General features: G+C 40.0%; 1 protein-coding gene across 3 annotated transcripts in view; it reads left to right on the forward strand.

Annotated features, from left to right (window-relative positions):
* The window catches only part of RERE (arginine-glutamic acid dipeptide repeats), a 290,457-nt gene that overhangs the window by 107,195 nt on the left and 166,945 nt on the right, over positions 1-16,317 (forward strand). For all 3 annotated transcript variants that reach the window (XM_035019874.1, XM_035019876.1, XM_035019877.1), the window contains exons 5-6: positions 10,441-10,546; positions 12,308-12,404. In XM_035019874.1, the coding sequence (XP_034875765.1) occupies positions 10,441-10,546; positions 12,308-12,404 (203 nt within the window). The remainder of the gene's footprint in view (positions 1-10,440; positions 10,547-12,307; positions 12,405-16,317) is intronic.

Genomic DNA, 16,317 nt, shown 5'->3' on the forward strand with positions numbered 1-16,317 from the left:
AGGGGGAGTGGGAGAAGGAGAAGCAGGCTTCCCACAGAGCAGGGAGCCCGATGCGGGGCTCGATCCCAGGACCCTGAGATCATGACCTGAGCCGAAGGCAGATGCTTAACGACTGAGCCACCCAGGCGCCCCTATTCTTTTCTTTAAGAATTTATTTGAGAGAGAGCACAAGTCAGCAAGTGGGGTTGGGGTGGGGGCAGAGGAGAGGGAGAAGGAGAAGCAGACTCCCCCTGAGCAGGGAGCCCAATGTGGGGCTCTATCCCAGGACCCTGGGATCATGACCTGAGCTAAAGGCAGACACTTAACCGTGTAGCTGACTGAGTCACCTAGACACCCCCAATCTTCTATTTTTTTTTTTTAATTAAAAAAAAATTTAAATAGATTTTACTTATTTATTTGACAGAGAGAGTACAAGCAGAGGGAGAGGGAGAAGCAGGCTCCCCACTAAGCAGGGAGCCTGATGCAGGGCTCAATCCCAGGACCCTGGGATCATGACCTGAGCTTCAAGCAGACGCTTAACCATCTGAGCCACCCAGGCGCACACCCCCCAAGTCTTCTATTCTTAATAGTATCTTACTTCTAAATGAATGTGTGCTTTCATATCTCCATGGTTCTGTTTGGGGAGCATGCTTACTTCCATTGTGTAAACTACCAGGGTAAAAGAGGAGGGCATCTGGGAGTGTTTTTACAGCTTGTTCATTTCATCCTATAGAACAGCTTTTCTCAGGTTTGGTCCATGGGTGTGCAGGGTCAGACTGTTTTCATAATTATGCTAAGGTATCATTTGCCTTTTTCATTCTCCTTTCGTGAGTGTAGAGTGGAGTTTTACAAGGGCTAAATGATGTGTAATATCTCAATAGATGGAATGCAAGTATCTGATATGAGAATCTGTTATCTTAAGCCATAGTAAGAAAATGTATATATTTGTTTCCTAAATTTTGTTTTAAAATTTTTAGTTATTTTTTTACAATTATTTATGTTAACATGTAGTCAGTTTGTTATTGCTAAATGATTTAGTAAAAAATACCTTGAAACTTTTTAATGTTTATTTTCCAATATAGTAAGTACTGATAAGATATAGCCCACATAAACAAAAGTTCTTTGAATGCCTCAATAATTTTGAAGAGAGTAAGGAATCCTGAGTCTAACAAGTTTGAGAACCACTTCTGTAAGGCATGTGTTGACTCAGTGAAATATTTTCAAGGTATTTCAGCGTCTGTTTCTAAGAGCAAAATCAGTGTGATGTGCCTTTAATCATAAGTTAGTAATTTTTATTTAAAAATTAAAGTGATCATTTGTTTTATTTGTGAAACTTCTAGAGAATTTTGGAAGCCTCTAGCCCAGGTTTTAACCCCTCTTTCTTTAACTTCATTTTCACTACTACGCCATCTGACCTGTTGTTGGTTTGTGATAGAGCTCTCTAACTTTTCTAGCTAGGTCATGTAGAAGTGGTGAGTAAAATCCCCAGTGAGTAGAATTGCTGTTGCTGTCACCACCATCAACAGAGAACAACCAAAGTATTGCAAAGATGTCAAACTTTATAGTATTTGAGCTTGACTTTTTTAAAAAGAAATTCACTGGATTGTTTAATTCCATTTAGTACGGATTAAAGGCAATTTGGCAATTCCTTGTGCTATGAACAGCTGTTTTTTCCTCCATTATTGGGGAAATATTTGGAGCCAAATAGAAAATTTGTGGTTATAAATTTATCTGATAAAATCATAGCTACTGGAAAGAATACTGGCTTTTATTTTATTTTACTTTATTTTTTTTTTAAAGATTTTATTTATTTATTTGACAGAGAGACAGCGAGAGGGAACACAAGCAGGGGGAGGGGGAGAGGGAGAAGCAGGCTTCCTGTTGTGCAGGGAGCCCGAAGTGGGGCTCCTGGGATCGTGACCGGAGCCGAAGCCAGATGCTTAACAACTGAGCCACTCATGCACCCCAAGAATACTGGCTTTTGGGAGGGAATTTATTTTGGGTTTGGACAGTAGATGTTGGGGATTTAAGTATAGAGTCCTAATATATCTGTGAAATTTCATCTTCCTAACTTGATCTGTCAACGCAGACTTGAGAGCTTTTAAATCCTGAATCTGACATTTAGTATTTTTGTCATGATAATATACAGGATACATGTGGTAAATTACAGGAATGCCCTGTAGTTTGATATACCTCTCCCAATGTATAAAGTTTCCCTTTAAGTGTAGCTTACTCATGTGTATGTGACATGAACTTGTTATTTAGTCTAAGAGGACAAGGACAGTGGACACCACCTGGCAACCCCGCCTCCTCTTACAGGTGAAGGGAGGCCAAGAGGTAAGAGTCTTCCCAGGTGGCACCTGTGCTTAGTTTTGGTCTCTCCACTGCAAATAAAGGAATCTGTTGTCTAAAAATTGTATTGTTCCTACCCAGTGTAATCTTAGATAGAAAATGCCTTACTTAATAAGCTTGGATTCCATAGTTAGCAGGTGGAAGATGATTTCATTTTCAAGTACCTTTTTGGTCCTACCAAAATATTGACTGACTTTTGTCCAGATTAAACTATAAAAATAATTAACCTAAAGACAGAAATTTAATAAATAAGATATCATCAAGAAACAGTGATTTTTAGAAATGATTTCTGATCATTAGAGCCTGGGTTTCAGCACATTTTTGGTTGCGTCATCTTTCCAGAGTTTTGTATGTAACCAGTCACTTGCACAGCTTGGTTGTGAACAATGTAAAAAGTCATCTTCACTCCCAGAGTTCCACCTTCTTGCTTTACCTGATTTATCTGATACGATGTGATTTAAATCCTCTTACAGGATCCAGATGCTGATGCAATCTCTTGAAAACATTCTTTTGGATTGAGGTGCCACAGGTTTGGAAAATGAGCTTGTAACCTTGATTCTGGTGCCTACAGCTGGTTAGCACCTTAGTCAAATGGATATGCTTTGTTTCTCAATTTCTTTCCTCTGTTTATCTTTAAAGAGAGTATTCATTATGCTAGTTCTGAGTAGACTCCTGTGCAGTCCCGGGTTATGTCCATTTGGAAATGCCAATAAATGATAAATAGCCACTTGTATTAGGGTTCTCCAGAGAAACAGAAACCAATAGGAGAGAGATGTGGGGAATATATATGCCATATGAATTGTCTCACAAGGTTATGGAGACAGAGAAGTCCCATAATTTGCTATCTGCAAGATAGAGAACTAAGAAAGCAGGTGGTATAGTTCAGTCCATGTCCAAGGGCCTGATAATCAGGGGAGCCAGTCATCTAACTCCCAGTTTGAGGCTAAAGGCCTGAGAACCCAGGGTCGCTGGTGTAAGTGCTGGAGTTCGAAGGCCCGAGAACCAGGAGCTCAGACATCTGGTGGTAGGAAAAGATGGATGTCACAGCTCAGGAAAGAGAGTGAATGTATCTTTTCTTTGCTTTTTTTGTCCTGTTCAGCCCCAAACAGATTGGGTGATGCCTGCCCACATTGAAGTCAGATCTGTTTACTCAGTCTACTGAATCAAATTCTAATCTCTTCCAGAAATACCCTCCTGGACACACCCAGAACTGTTTTACCAGCTATCTGGACATCCCTTAGCACAGTCAAGTTGACACACAAATTATAACCATTACTCCATTAAACAGGACTATGAAACTCAAGTGATACGGCCACCAGAAGGGAGATGTGCTCAGTCCCCCCTGGGCAGTGGGGTGTAGAGCGTGACTCCTGCAGGTCTGCATCCTGCACACTTAAGAAAGTTGGAAGAAGGCATTTTAAGATAAAACAAGAGTGGATACTTTGTTTACTCAGTGGCAGTAAGAGATTTACTCTCCCTTACTCCATCTGCCCAAATAAAAGGAGACAAAATACTTCTTAGTACATTTGGGAGATTTGTATATGATAGCCTGGTAGGAGGGGATACTCAAAGCCCTTTCTTCTCCTTTGAGAACAAGATTCTGGAATCAATGTTTTGGCTTTCTCTCTTGGTACCCGTGGGAGAGCAGAACTCTGAGATGGATGGACCTTAATGGCCAAGCCTTGTTACGTTTTTCTAAAGCTCTTTCATGGCATTTTGAGCTGTGATGACTATAAAGCCATTTAGATATAAATATAGAAACTGTTATATTCCTAGTGTCTCATGTTAGGAATAGAGCAGTGGCTTGAAATATTACAAGATATTTCCTACCTGATTTCATTTTGATTGATCTCAATTAGCCCTGATGTTTATCTACATAGTTCAGTAGGATCCTCTGATACAGAAAGCTTATCTTTAGATTGGATTCTTCTGTGCATATTCCTGGACTTACCTTTGTTTGGCCTTGGAGAAGAACAGTAGGCCTTGACCGCATTGTCTGCTGCCCCTTCTCCCCTCCCTCAGAGTCAGGAATATTGGAGCCAGTTAAGACTGTGTCCCTAAGGTCTTTTGAGGGCAGTCTTCCCAAAAGGCATCTCCTTGTGGGTGGAGGTGGACCCAGCAGGATTGAAATGCCCCTTTAACTTTATTTTTTTATTATTGTTATTTTTAATTTTTTCACTTTAAACTGGAAAGAGAGGGCGTTATGTCTCTGGTGGACCATTGTCATCTCCTCCCCCACTTTCTCGCCCCCCCCCCCAGCTTAGTGTCCTAACATCAATTCAGTTTGTGTAGATATATCTGAATTATACAGTAAACCTTTAATATTCATATAACTCTTAGCCTTATTATCACCACGTTGTGGAAGTACATGAAAAGTTTCTTCAAAAGATATTTTCTTAAGCCATCTAGTATACAAATAGTAGGTACTTCTACTTTCAAATTTCTGGAAAAACCTGATTGGCTATTTTCGCTTTAGAAAAATAAGAATTTTGGTCTGATTTCACCTGACTCTGAATCTAGATCTTCCATTATTTGAAATGCAAGCTCTCAAGAACTAAGCAGTTAAAAATTTGAGGGAAGTTCACCAATTATTACCTCTAGCAGATTATTTTGACTTTGCAAAGTTTTTTTATGTGATGGTATCCATCTTTATATCTTGCTTAGTTGTCTTTGGCCTGATCCTTCTGTCAAATTTGGTAACAGAGGAGGGATAGCTGGGGTTATTTGGAGGGCTTTGAGAGCCCCGATGGTATCTGCAGGAGCTGGTAGGTGATTGATGGGACAAAGAAGGTCTTTCCTATATAATGCAGGTGAATTTAAAATTATTGTTGTTCCCATCCTGGGTTGGGGGTCCTCCTCCATATTGTATAAAATAATCTCTGCACTTGTCCTGTTGGTCATGTGTGACCTCCAACCACCACCCCCCATATTTCATTTATTTTTTATTTTTTTATTATTTTATTTTTAAAGATTTTATTTATTTATTTGAGAGAGCGAGAATGAGAGAGAGAGCACATGAGAGGGGGGGAGGGTCAGAGAGAGAAGTAGACTCCCCGCTGAGCAGGGAGCCTGATGCGGACCCGATCCCGGGACTCCAGGATCATGACCTGAGCCGAAGGCAGTCGCCTAACCAACTGAGCCACCCAGGTGCCCTCATTTATTTTTTAATGTTAACATGTTTTTTCAGATGATATCAAGACTGGTCTTAGGAAAGATTCAGATTGGCTATTTAATCCGTGAAGCTACTGTATTAATAATCATGAAGATCTCTAGGAAGGGAAATTTACTTCTTGGCCTTGGATCTTATATTTATTTGGGATGGTTGAATTCTGTGCTGCCGATAAAATGAACCAGTCCCTTCAACAGCAGCCTCCTCTTTGCCTTCCCTTTCTCCTAGTCTACCTTTGTTAGTTACCTCATCCTGAATGTTTAATTTCAGTTCTGATTTTTTAGTTCATTAATTTTCAGTCCATTGCCTGATATTCATAGCTCTACAAATCCTCCTGTTCTGTTCCCAAACACCCAATATTAAGCTGTTTGTCTTTTTTCTAAACCCAGGTAGGGATGGGTTTTGTCCTCAATTAAATTATTTCCTTAAATTTACATACATCCCTCCTTTCAGAGAAGTCCAGGCCAGTGATGTGGAAGAATCCATTAATTTAACCCAGGATCAACTGCTCTACTTATTTACACAGTTATCCTTGGAAACCTTACTGTAAGCACATTGGACACGTTCCTGTGTGGTGGTTTTTCCTTAGAGCTGGTGCTTCCTACTTCCTGTACAGTCAGTCAGATCTCTCTCTCTCTAAAGATAAAATGGTGGGAAATTATTTACTTCTCAGTGGGCTCTTCTCTGTATCCAGAAATATACCCCAGGGTGCCTTCACATGGGAAGCTTCTCACCACTTCCCTCTTTATTCAGCATTCTGTTTAAAATGTGTCACTTATAACCATTTTGACCTTTATGGAGTTGTACAGTTATATCACTAGTTGGTAATGAGGCAGGCCTATTTATTAAAAATACTTGATATGCTTCTCAAATTGTTGCAAAAGTGGAAATTCTTCCCCCCTACTTTGCTACATGATTTATTTTTGTATTGCTCTTACCAGCTTAATTTTGAATCTGGGAAAAGCAAAATGTATAAGTAAACCTCTTGTAGCTTGATTCCTGTCTGCATCTGTAGACTATCTGTACGATAGTAATATCCAACACTTACTGAGAGCCAGTTCACTTTACTCATATTAATTTATTTAATCCTCACAACTGAATGTGGCAGAATTATTTCCCCTCATTTTATGTATGAGAGTAGTGAGACTTGGAGAAGTCATTTGCCCAAGTCAGTTGCAAAACCCTGATTCATACCTAAGTTTACTTTTGCTTTCAGTTTTCTGTGATTCTGAGCAGCGGTCTTTGTCTAATGAACAGTGGGAAGAACACGAAGATATCCTGTGGTTAATATTGGGCAGCACCTGTGTGTCTGAGGCAGCTTTGGGACCATTAACCAGGAGAAGGGGGTGCGCTGCTCTGTTCCCCTTTGCTGTTCCTCACTGCACGCAGCTTCCAGGAAAGATGGCTTTTTAATTTGTAAAACCTCTTTAGGATGCTAATGTTAGCTGATGTCATTATGTTGATGTGGAGAAAACAGGAGGCTCTCCCCCAACCCCACTTTATCTGTTGGTTTTGTCTGGGGAAGAAATCTAGATATAAGCATATAAAATGAAATGCAATTCTAGAAATCCTGTTGTTCTCCCCCACATTTGTCAGATGGCCAGGTGACTCTACTGAGGTTGTCCCCAGCAAACTAGTGATTGCAGACAGGACTAGAAGGCTAGATTATTTTAGTCTAGTACTGTCTGAAACAGCACATCGCCTCCTTTTATAGACGTTTAATCTTTAACTTCCAGGCCTGTTTCGAAAGATTACGTCTGTTACAGCTACTTAATGTTTGTTCAAAACTTGTTTACTTTGAATCTACCTTTTGTTCTGTTGTATCCGGAATTAAGATTCTGGAGGCTTTTTTTAAACGCAATGCTGCCACTCCCTGGTGATTAGGTAGTACTGCATTAGGAAATCCAGTAGGCTTTCAACTGCCTTTGTATATACTTGCCTCTGGTATTAGGAGTCATAAATCTAGATACAAATAAACCAGAGCAGTAATTGTGTGTGTGTGTGTGTGTGTGTGTGAGATCATTAAGTGTGTGAGAGTCAGAAGTTAACATAGATATTAAACCTCAAAAGGTAGCCAGAATTGCTGGCTTGGTTCTGAAAAATAGACATTGTATGATTGCCAGTTAGGGTACCTTTAAGAGCTTATTTCTGTTGTCCCTCAGGTTTTCAGACATCTTAGATGTGTTAAAAAAAAATACATGGAAGTATAGATTTCAGAACACGGTTTCTAAGACTGCTAGTAGATCTGAATTCCTTTGAGCCCTGTTAAGTAGTTCATTACTGTGAGCACTGAGGCATCCATTAGTAGTTAAGGGACTGAATATCTCTCATCTCTTGAAAGAAACCATATTCTCATGAAGAAATAACTCTTATGGTTCTCAGCAAAGTTCCTGAAATTTTTCTGTGAAGCACTGGTTATGGTCACCTACTAACAGAAAACTGAGTGCCTACTCAGTTCCAGACACTTTTCCATCTTTCTCCTTCTTTCAGTCATCTGTTAGGTAGGTTTCAGTATTCCTGTTTTACAGAAAAGGGGAGGCTCAGAATATCTTACTAACACGCCCACAGTCATGTAGCTAGGAGGTGGTGAAGATGGGGTTCGAACCCAACTTTTGACAGACTTTACCATGTTCTTACCTACATTCCATGTTCCCTTCTGGTAGTGCTTAAACCAGGCTTTATTCTCACCATTCTGGTTTAGCTTTCCTTAAAAAAGAAACTGTTAGACCACTGGTTTTCAACCGGGGTGGGGGGAGTAATTTTTTCCCCTCAGGGAACATTTGGCAACGTGTGGACACATTTTTTTGGTTGTCCCAATGAGGGAGGGGTGCCTCTGGCATTTAGTGGTTGGAGGCCAGGAATGCTGCTAATAAGCAGTGCACAGGATAGGCACCCACAACAGACTTATCTGGACCAAATGTCAGCAATGCTGAAGGTGAGAACCCTCATATGAGACAGTGTATTAACTTAGGCGAGTTTATTCTTTGAGTTACCTCCAAACAGCCTCTGCCCCTCCCCCTGGTTTGCCTCATCCTGGCCCTGCTGTTTATTGCTGTGCCTTGGGGGGAAACTGTAATCTTTTAGTTGCTTTCTCACCACCTGGTGTGTTGTCCCTCACTGCCTGTGTATTTGGTCAGCAATAGAGATGGAGGACCCCGCTTGTCCAGAGAAAAACCCACTAAAGGCAGGATTCCAATTCTTCTCCATACCATGCAGAACGTTTTCCTGTGCTACATGCAGATGGACCGGGGGGATGTCTAGTGCTTCCTCTCTCTTTTCTCTATTTTTATGTCTTCCTCAGGTCTCCTTTGCCTAGAAAGGATCCACTGAAATCTTTCCCATTTTTTCCCCCCAGGTCGGATGTCACCTCCTTCATAATCCTCTGCAGGGAGTAATTGCTCTTGTGTATAAACTCTTGCATGTAACATTTATTCTTTTTATATAACACTGATTCAACTTGATTGTCCCACCTTTAGTATAAACAGCATAGAATATAAAGTGCAAAATGGATAAAAACTAAAAAGTACCATTATGTAGGTTTATTCTTTGTGTATAGTCTGTTTTATTCAAAGCAATAATGATGCCTTGTTTTTGTAGGCCTGTCTTTTTTCACAGTTAATTAGAAAGTATGAACCCTGGTGTTGATGATACTCACTTTGGAATAGCACTTCTTCACATTTGAGTTCATCAAGACTTTTGGCAGTTCTTTTATTTCTAGTAATTTAAATGGCTTAAGTATTTTAGTGAAGGTTTTTGTTGTTGGTTTTTTTTGGAAGCCTTTCTGGCCTTTTAGTGAAGACTATATACATACCTCTCATTTAAGCAGAAAGCATCTTACTTTATTAAGGGAGACTCCTTTGACATATTTTAGACGTGGTCACCTCCTTCATAAACAAGAGATGTGTCTTGAATTTTAGTTCTCATTCATTTCTGACTCACCTCCGACCTGTCGTGAGAAGGTAGACACTGCTAAGAGGAATGATACTGCATTCACCTTGGGGAGGTCTCTTAAGGCCCTCACCTGGGTTAGAAATTATTTTATGAGGCCTTGGGAAGCCTTAGTGCACTTGCCATGTTCAGCTCTCTCACAACCAGGTGTATAGAGACAGTCTCCCTCAGGCTGTAGCCCCATAGCCTTCAAATAGAAAGGCAGTATTTCCTCCTTTATTCTTTGAATGAACCAGGAGCCATGTTAACTTCTGGGGATAACATGGCTAAGTGTCCCACAGACATTTAGGGGCCCCTGATCATCATAGAACTTTATTAGATATTTATTAGATATTTATTATTCATAAATATCTATGGACAAGTTGTTCCATTCTTTGGAAATTTGAAGGTAAGTAAGATAGGATCCCCTGCTCCATGGATTGCTAGGACTTAAACCACGGCCCACATTCTGTGTGTCTGTTGGACTGTGGCAATTACTGCAAGTCGGGGGCAGTACCGTAGAGGGACCGTAGTTCAGTCTGGGAGATGGGCGCACCTTGGAGACATGACCTCGTGCCAGACCTTGCAGGGTAAGGTTTTTCTAACTATTGCCCTTAGTGGCCTTGACGCTGTGCTGACACAATTTATAAATATTTACCAAAATGACTGAGAATTTAGATAGAAGGATGTGTTCATGTAGTTTTGTATAGTTTATGCTAAATAACACAATATTGAATGAATTAGTTAAACTGGGGAGATTTATAGGTTCAAGTTTGGTCTCCTTTGGTTTCTAGGGATGTGTTTTGAGCAATAGGGTTAGAGGGTGTGATGGCTGGGATTAAAAACATCTTTGACCTCTTCATTGACTTATGTATTTTTGTGGTCGTGGTGATAATTGTGAGTCTCCCTCTCTGCCTCTCCACCTGTTTACAGGGGCTTTTGATCATGGGTATGGTATACAGCTGTGGGCACCCGAAATCCTGTTCCTAATGCTGTTAGATTTTCCTTTTCAGAGTAAGAGGGACCATCTACTCATGAACGTCAAATGGTACTACCGTCAGTCTGAAGTTCCAGATTCTGTGTACCAGCATTTGGTTCAGGATCGGCATAATGAAAATGGTAAATATGTCCTGGTTTGGTTTTTACATTTTCTTAGCTTTGGACAAGGCTGTTTCTAAAGATACTCATTAAATGGAGATAACCACTATGAAAAAGTGTCTCTGAAAAAACTTTTTGTAACTAAGGACATTACTGAAATGTTTATTTATATACTTTTGCTGAGTTCTTTCATTATTTTTGCCTTAAAAAAAACCCCAAACAATCGGAGAGATGTGCCAATAGCATCTTCCCCTTAAACTTGGAAGAGAGATAGGTCTTCTTTGGAAATAACAGCAATTTCATTTTTTAAATTACTTTTTCTCCCCTGATGATGAACTAATAATACTTAAAACACTAGGGTCACGTTTTATTTCTTTTTTCCTTTTCAATAATCTGTATGATTGCACTTCTGCATTCAGGGCTGTGAACTTCAGTTTTGAAAGCATGGCTTTCCTGAGTGGTTTGGGATTCAGTTTGCATCTTTTTTTTAAAGATTTTATTTATTCATTTGAGACACAGATACAGAGAGAGAGAGAGCATGAGCAGGGGGAGAGGTAGAGGGAGGGGGAGAAGTGGGCTCCCCACTGAGCCAGGAGCCTGATGTGGGGCTCGATCCCAGGACCCCGGAATCATGACCCGAGCCGAAGGCAGATGCTTAACCATCTGAGCCACCCAGGCGCCCCCAGTTTGCATCTTGACTTTCAGAATAATCAGGAAGGTAGTTCAGAGCATCTTTTTTTTCTTGCCCTGGCATTGTAGTTTCTACTCAGTAATTTTATTGACTCATGAGATATGCACATAGAATGTGTATTGCATTTGTTCTGATGTATAATTGTGCATTTTTATTGATTTTTTGAGTGGTGCTGGGCCTCATGCTAGCTGATTCACATTTGTTACCCATTAATCATACAAGTTAGAGTTTGTCATTGCCCACTTTCAGGTGAGGAAACCGATATAGAGATGCTCAAGGAGTTGCCAGGTGACATGTCTTCTAAGTGGTCCAGCCAGGCTGGGATCCAGTTTGTTCAACTCTGATGTCTGTACTCTTCCCACTGGTCCACACTGCTTTTGGTGACAGGTTTTGAGTCAACAAAGCAGTAATCAAACACAGTTTTGAAGAATGATTTTTTTTTTTAAAGATTTATTAATTTACTTATTTGAGAGAGTGAGAGAGCTCAAGCAGGGGGAGTGGCAGAGGGAGATAGAAAAGCAGGCCTCCTGCTGAGCAGGCAGGTAGCCAGGACCATGACCTGAGCTGAAGGCAGATGTTTAACCGACTGAACCACTCAGGCACCCCAAGAATTTATAGTGAATTTATAACTCACTAGTTTTTTCCTTTTTTGAAACTATAAAATTTTCTGTTAAAACAGTTAAATTATGGTTCCTAATTAAAATTAGTAACTTGGTTATTTTTTTTCCAACAGAAACAGTGTGATTTCACTCTATTCTGGAATATATAGCAACAAGAAATTAAAATGGACAGGATCACTAAATATTTCAGTAGTTTATAAGTTTGTTAAAATGTGATAGTTGTTTCCTCTTTTTTTTCCCTTCTTTTTTCATTAATTGCTTAATGCATTTCAGCAAAATGTGGGGATTTAGTAAAAGGTGTAAAACATACCCAACAGGATACTTTGTTCCTGTTATTATTCCTCCTGACCAGACCTGGTTATTTATTGTACTTTCTTTAGTGGCAGGTGAACCTGAAAGAAAGATTTTGCAAAAATTTTTTTAATTCTTTTGGGAGGCTCAATTGTAATATCTTCTTAATTATTTTGACAGACTCTGGAAGAGAACTTGTCATTACAGACCCAGTTATCAAGAACCGAGAGCTCTTCATTTCTGATTACGTTGACACATACCATGCTGCTGCCCTTAGGTAAGTGCCAGAGATATGGTCTTTCCTGCAAAGGAGCAGTCATTGAGCGTAGGAGGTAGAGAGTCTAAGCTGTCCTGATCTCTTTTGATAATCATGATATTAGTCAGACTACTCTTATGCTACTCAGTAAGCTAACACCCCAGGGTTAACTTTGTGGATTATTGGGATTTCAGAGGTTACCTGTATTTTCGTTAACCTGGAGGGGTGGGGTTCGGGGGGGGGGGGAACAACTCAAAAAAATTTTTTTATACCTTCTCTGTAGTTTTGTACCTCTGTTTTCTTATTAATATGCTGGTATTGAAAACTAGTATCCTGGTACTGGTTGCTAAAGTATTTAGGTTGAAGTGTTATGATGGTCTACAGATTATTTTCTAGAGAATCAGTTACTTCTACTAGAAAAGAGAGAAATGGGTGAAACAAATATGGCAGCATGTACTTGAGAGTCTAGGCAAGGTTTGTAGGAAGTCTTATTGACCTATTCTTTCAATTTTTTGTAGGTATGAAAAATTTCCTACCAAAAAGCTTTGAGTTAGGGAGAATATACTGAAGATTTTACTCTAAGTAAGGAGGTAATATTGAGGTAGTCTTAGGTAATTATGTGAAAAAGTGACCATGAGCCACTGCTTTGCACTTTATGGTATTTTCTGTCCCTTTCAGGAAAAGAACACTGAGATATATATCCTGGTGTACTTTGTATGTAAGTGGAAGATTTTGGGCTCCTTAAGTAGTAGAGGAAGTAAGACAAGTAATATTCTTATAACTCTTTCCCAACTAGAAAGAATAAAGTGGTGAAAGACTACTTTCTTTGTTAAAGAATATGGTTGGAAAAAAAAGTCATAGGGATTTGCTTGCTTTTAGCTTAGCTATAATGAGATAAAACAGTTTCTCTATTCTATTGCTCAGATGGTATTCAATAAAACCATCTGGAGTCTCTTCTGCAAATCTACATAGCTAAAGCCAGTTATTTCAAGGCAAATTAGTAGCAACTTTTAGGGCAGGTTTGGGTAGATGTTTTGGGCCAGATCATCTTTCATATGGTCCCCCTCATGTAGCTACTCTGCGCAGCCATTGTAGCACAAAAGTCATAGGCAACAGGTAAATAAATGAGGTGGCGTACACCAATAAAACTTTATTAATCGACACTAAAATTTGAATTACATTTAATTTCCACATGTCAGGAGATATTACCCTTTTTTTGAGTTCTTTCTTTAGCCATTTAAAAATGTAAGAACTGTTGTTGGTTCTGGGCTGTATAAAAACGGCCAGTGGGCCAGATTTGGCTCAGGGGCCGTAGTTTGCCAATCCCTGCTGTACGGGAAGGAGTGTGTGTGGTTAGATTTGGCTTCTTACAGGACTTTAGATAAATTTAGAGAATTCCTGTGGTGTTTTATAAACGTCTTCCAAAATTCCCACAAGCTTTTTATGTCTTTGTGGCAGTGACTTTCCAAACTTAAACTCTAATGCTGAACGAAGCAAGTTAATGGAAGGAAGGAAGGAAGTAAAGATGGATGGATGGATGGGACCATTAAATTATTAGTGAAGACAAGTGACTTGATCCTGGCATTCTTTGTTAACTTGCTATATGCTCTTTCCCTCCTGTTTCTATCTTGTGTCACTGGTTGAGGTACATGATTTTAAGCAATGTAGAGTTGAAGTTAAAACAAATATGTGAGACATAACTCTGATTATTTAATATGTTTTGATATATTTGCTTAAAATGAATATATTTAATTATTAGTGGCTCTTCAGGTTTGTGGAGTCATTTTATACTGTTTTACCCTTTCTATTAGAAAATTTTTTTTTAGTTTTTTTTTTAGAAGATTTTATTTATTTATTTGACAGAGACACAGTGAGAGAGGGAACACAAGCAGGGGGAATGGGTGAGGGAGAAGCAGACTTCCTGCGGAGCAGGGACCCCGATGCGGGGCTCGATCCCAGGACCCTGGGATCATGACCTGAGCTGAAGGCAGACGCTTGACGACTGAGCCACCCAGGCGCCCCTCTATTAAAAAATTTTTAAAAGATTTTATTTACCTATTTGAGAGACATGGAGAGCATGAGCAGGGGGAAGGGCAAAGGGAGAGGGACAAATAGAATCCCTGCTGAGCAGGGAGCAGCCCTATGTGGGGCTCTATCCCAGGACCCTGAGATCATGACCTGAGCTGAAGTTAGACACTTAACCAACTGAGCCATCCAGGAGCGCCATCCAGGAGCCCCTATTTTACCCTTTTTAGAGGAACCAGTTGTCCCACATAATTCCAGCTGGACCCAGTGAATGTACTTTAACTAGGTTTATAATCAGACACTTCCTGGAGATGTGTAACTGTGTGGTCACTGCCCCTTCCCTGGTCACAGAAGGGCTGGAGTGCTGCTGGTGATTCTTTGTCTTCTTTTCACTGTGGATATGACTAGAATCCTTACTGATTAGTTTTTTTCTTCCTGTGGTATTTTCTTTGAAGTGGCCATGAGGTGGTTTCATTATAGCTGTCATCTTAAATTTGATTTGTTAGCTCTTTGTGTGCCCTGACAATTGGATTTTTTTTCAAAGATAATAGATGATAGTGGTCACATAATTATTGAACTGGCCTGGCCTAGTAGGTGCTCAGTAAATACTTGTACATGTATTGACCTTTGTCTGCATCTGAGCTCATATGTATGGTTCTTACCATTACAGTAATCTTGCCTGGTTCTCTGTTTTAGAGTGCTTGCTGTAAGATCATCTCCCATAAAAGCAGCATTGAATGGCACCCCCCACCCCCGAAACTCTATTTGTTCCTTTTCTCTTTACAAAACTATTTTACTTTGATTTAATTTAGTTTGATTAATTTATTTAGTTTTTAAGATTTTATTTGTTAGAGAGTAGGAGCTGGAGGGAGGGGCAGAGGGATAAGCAGACTTCCCACTGAGCATGGAGCCTGATATGATAGTGGGGCTGCATCCCAGGCCCCTGAGATAATGACCTGAGATGAGTTCAGATGCATAACCAACTGAGCCACCCAGGTACCCCTAGATTACTTTAATTTTAAAATATGGCAGGGGGTGGTAGAGTAATTAACCTTTAACTTTTTTTTTTTTTAAAGATTTTATTTATTTATTTGATAGAGAGTGCCAGTGGGTGGGGGGGGGGAGGAGTAGAGGGGGAGGGAAAGCTTGATGTGGGGCTTGACCCCATGACCCTGAGTCCACGACCTAAGCTGAAACCAAGAGTTGGACACCCAACTGACTGAGCCACCCAGGCTCCCCAACCTTTAACTTTTTCTTCCAATTTTTCCTTCATTTACCCACAGAAAGAATTTTTTCTTCCTCTGTAGCTATAAAGCAGTTCTGCCAAAAGTAAAATCAGTTTTGAAAGAGACAAATAAAATAGTCCATAGGCACATGAAAAAGGATCAAATGAATATAGTGAAAAAAACGTGGAGGAGAAATAAGAAAAAGAAAGAGTGATCGTGTTAGTGCTTGGCACTAAGATCTTGTCAAAGATCAAAGTGCTCAGTTGTGTGGATTCATGGGACTCAGTAAATTTGAGGGGCTCCTGCCATTTCATTCCCTCAGGAGGAAACTGATGTAGAGCTTTCTCTTTCAAGGTGGTGGTGTGTTATAAGGGAGGACAGCGCTTTGTCCTTTAGCCACTGTGAATCAGACAGAAGACAGAATTCCTCTGCAGCCTATTCTGTGTTGAGTTATAGTATTTACCTACCCAAACTAAAATCACTTTCAGAGGAGACTGTGGGACCATCAGTTACAGAAACCTGTGTTGAGATCCAGCATTACGGCTTGCTGCTCTTTTTAAATTCTTGCCTTGGCTGTCCCTCATCCCTGCCTTTCAGGCTAAGGTTCTGCCTTTGTTTTCTTTCTTCCTTCCTTCCTTCCTTCCTTCCTTCCTTCCTTCCTTCCTTCCTTCCTTCCTTCCTTC

Source organism: Mirounga leonina, unplaced genomic scaffold (genome assembly GCF_011800145.1).
Source record: "Mirounga leonina isolate KUSES-001 unplaced genomic scaffold, KU_Mleo_1.0 Mir_173, whole genome shotgun sequence".
NCBI lineage: Eukaryota > Metazoa > Chordata > Mammalia > Carnivora > Phocidae > Mirounga > Mirounga leonina.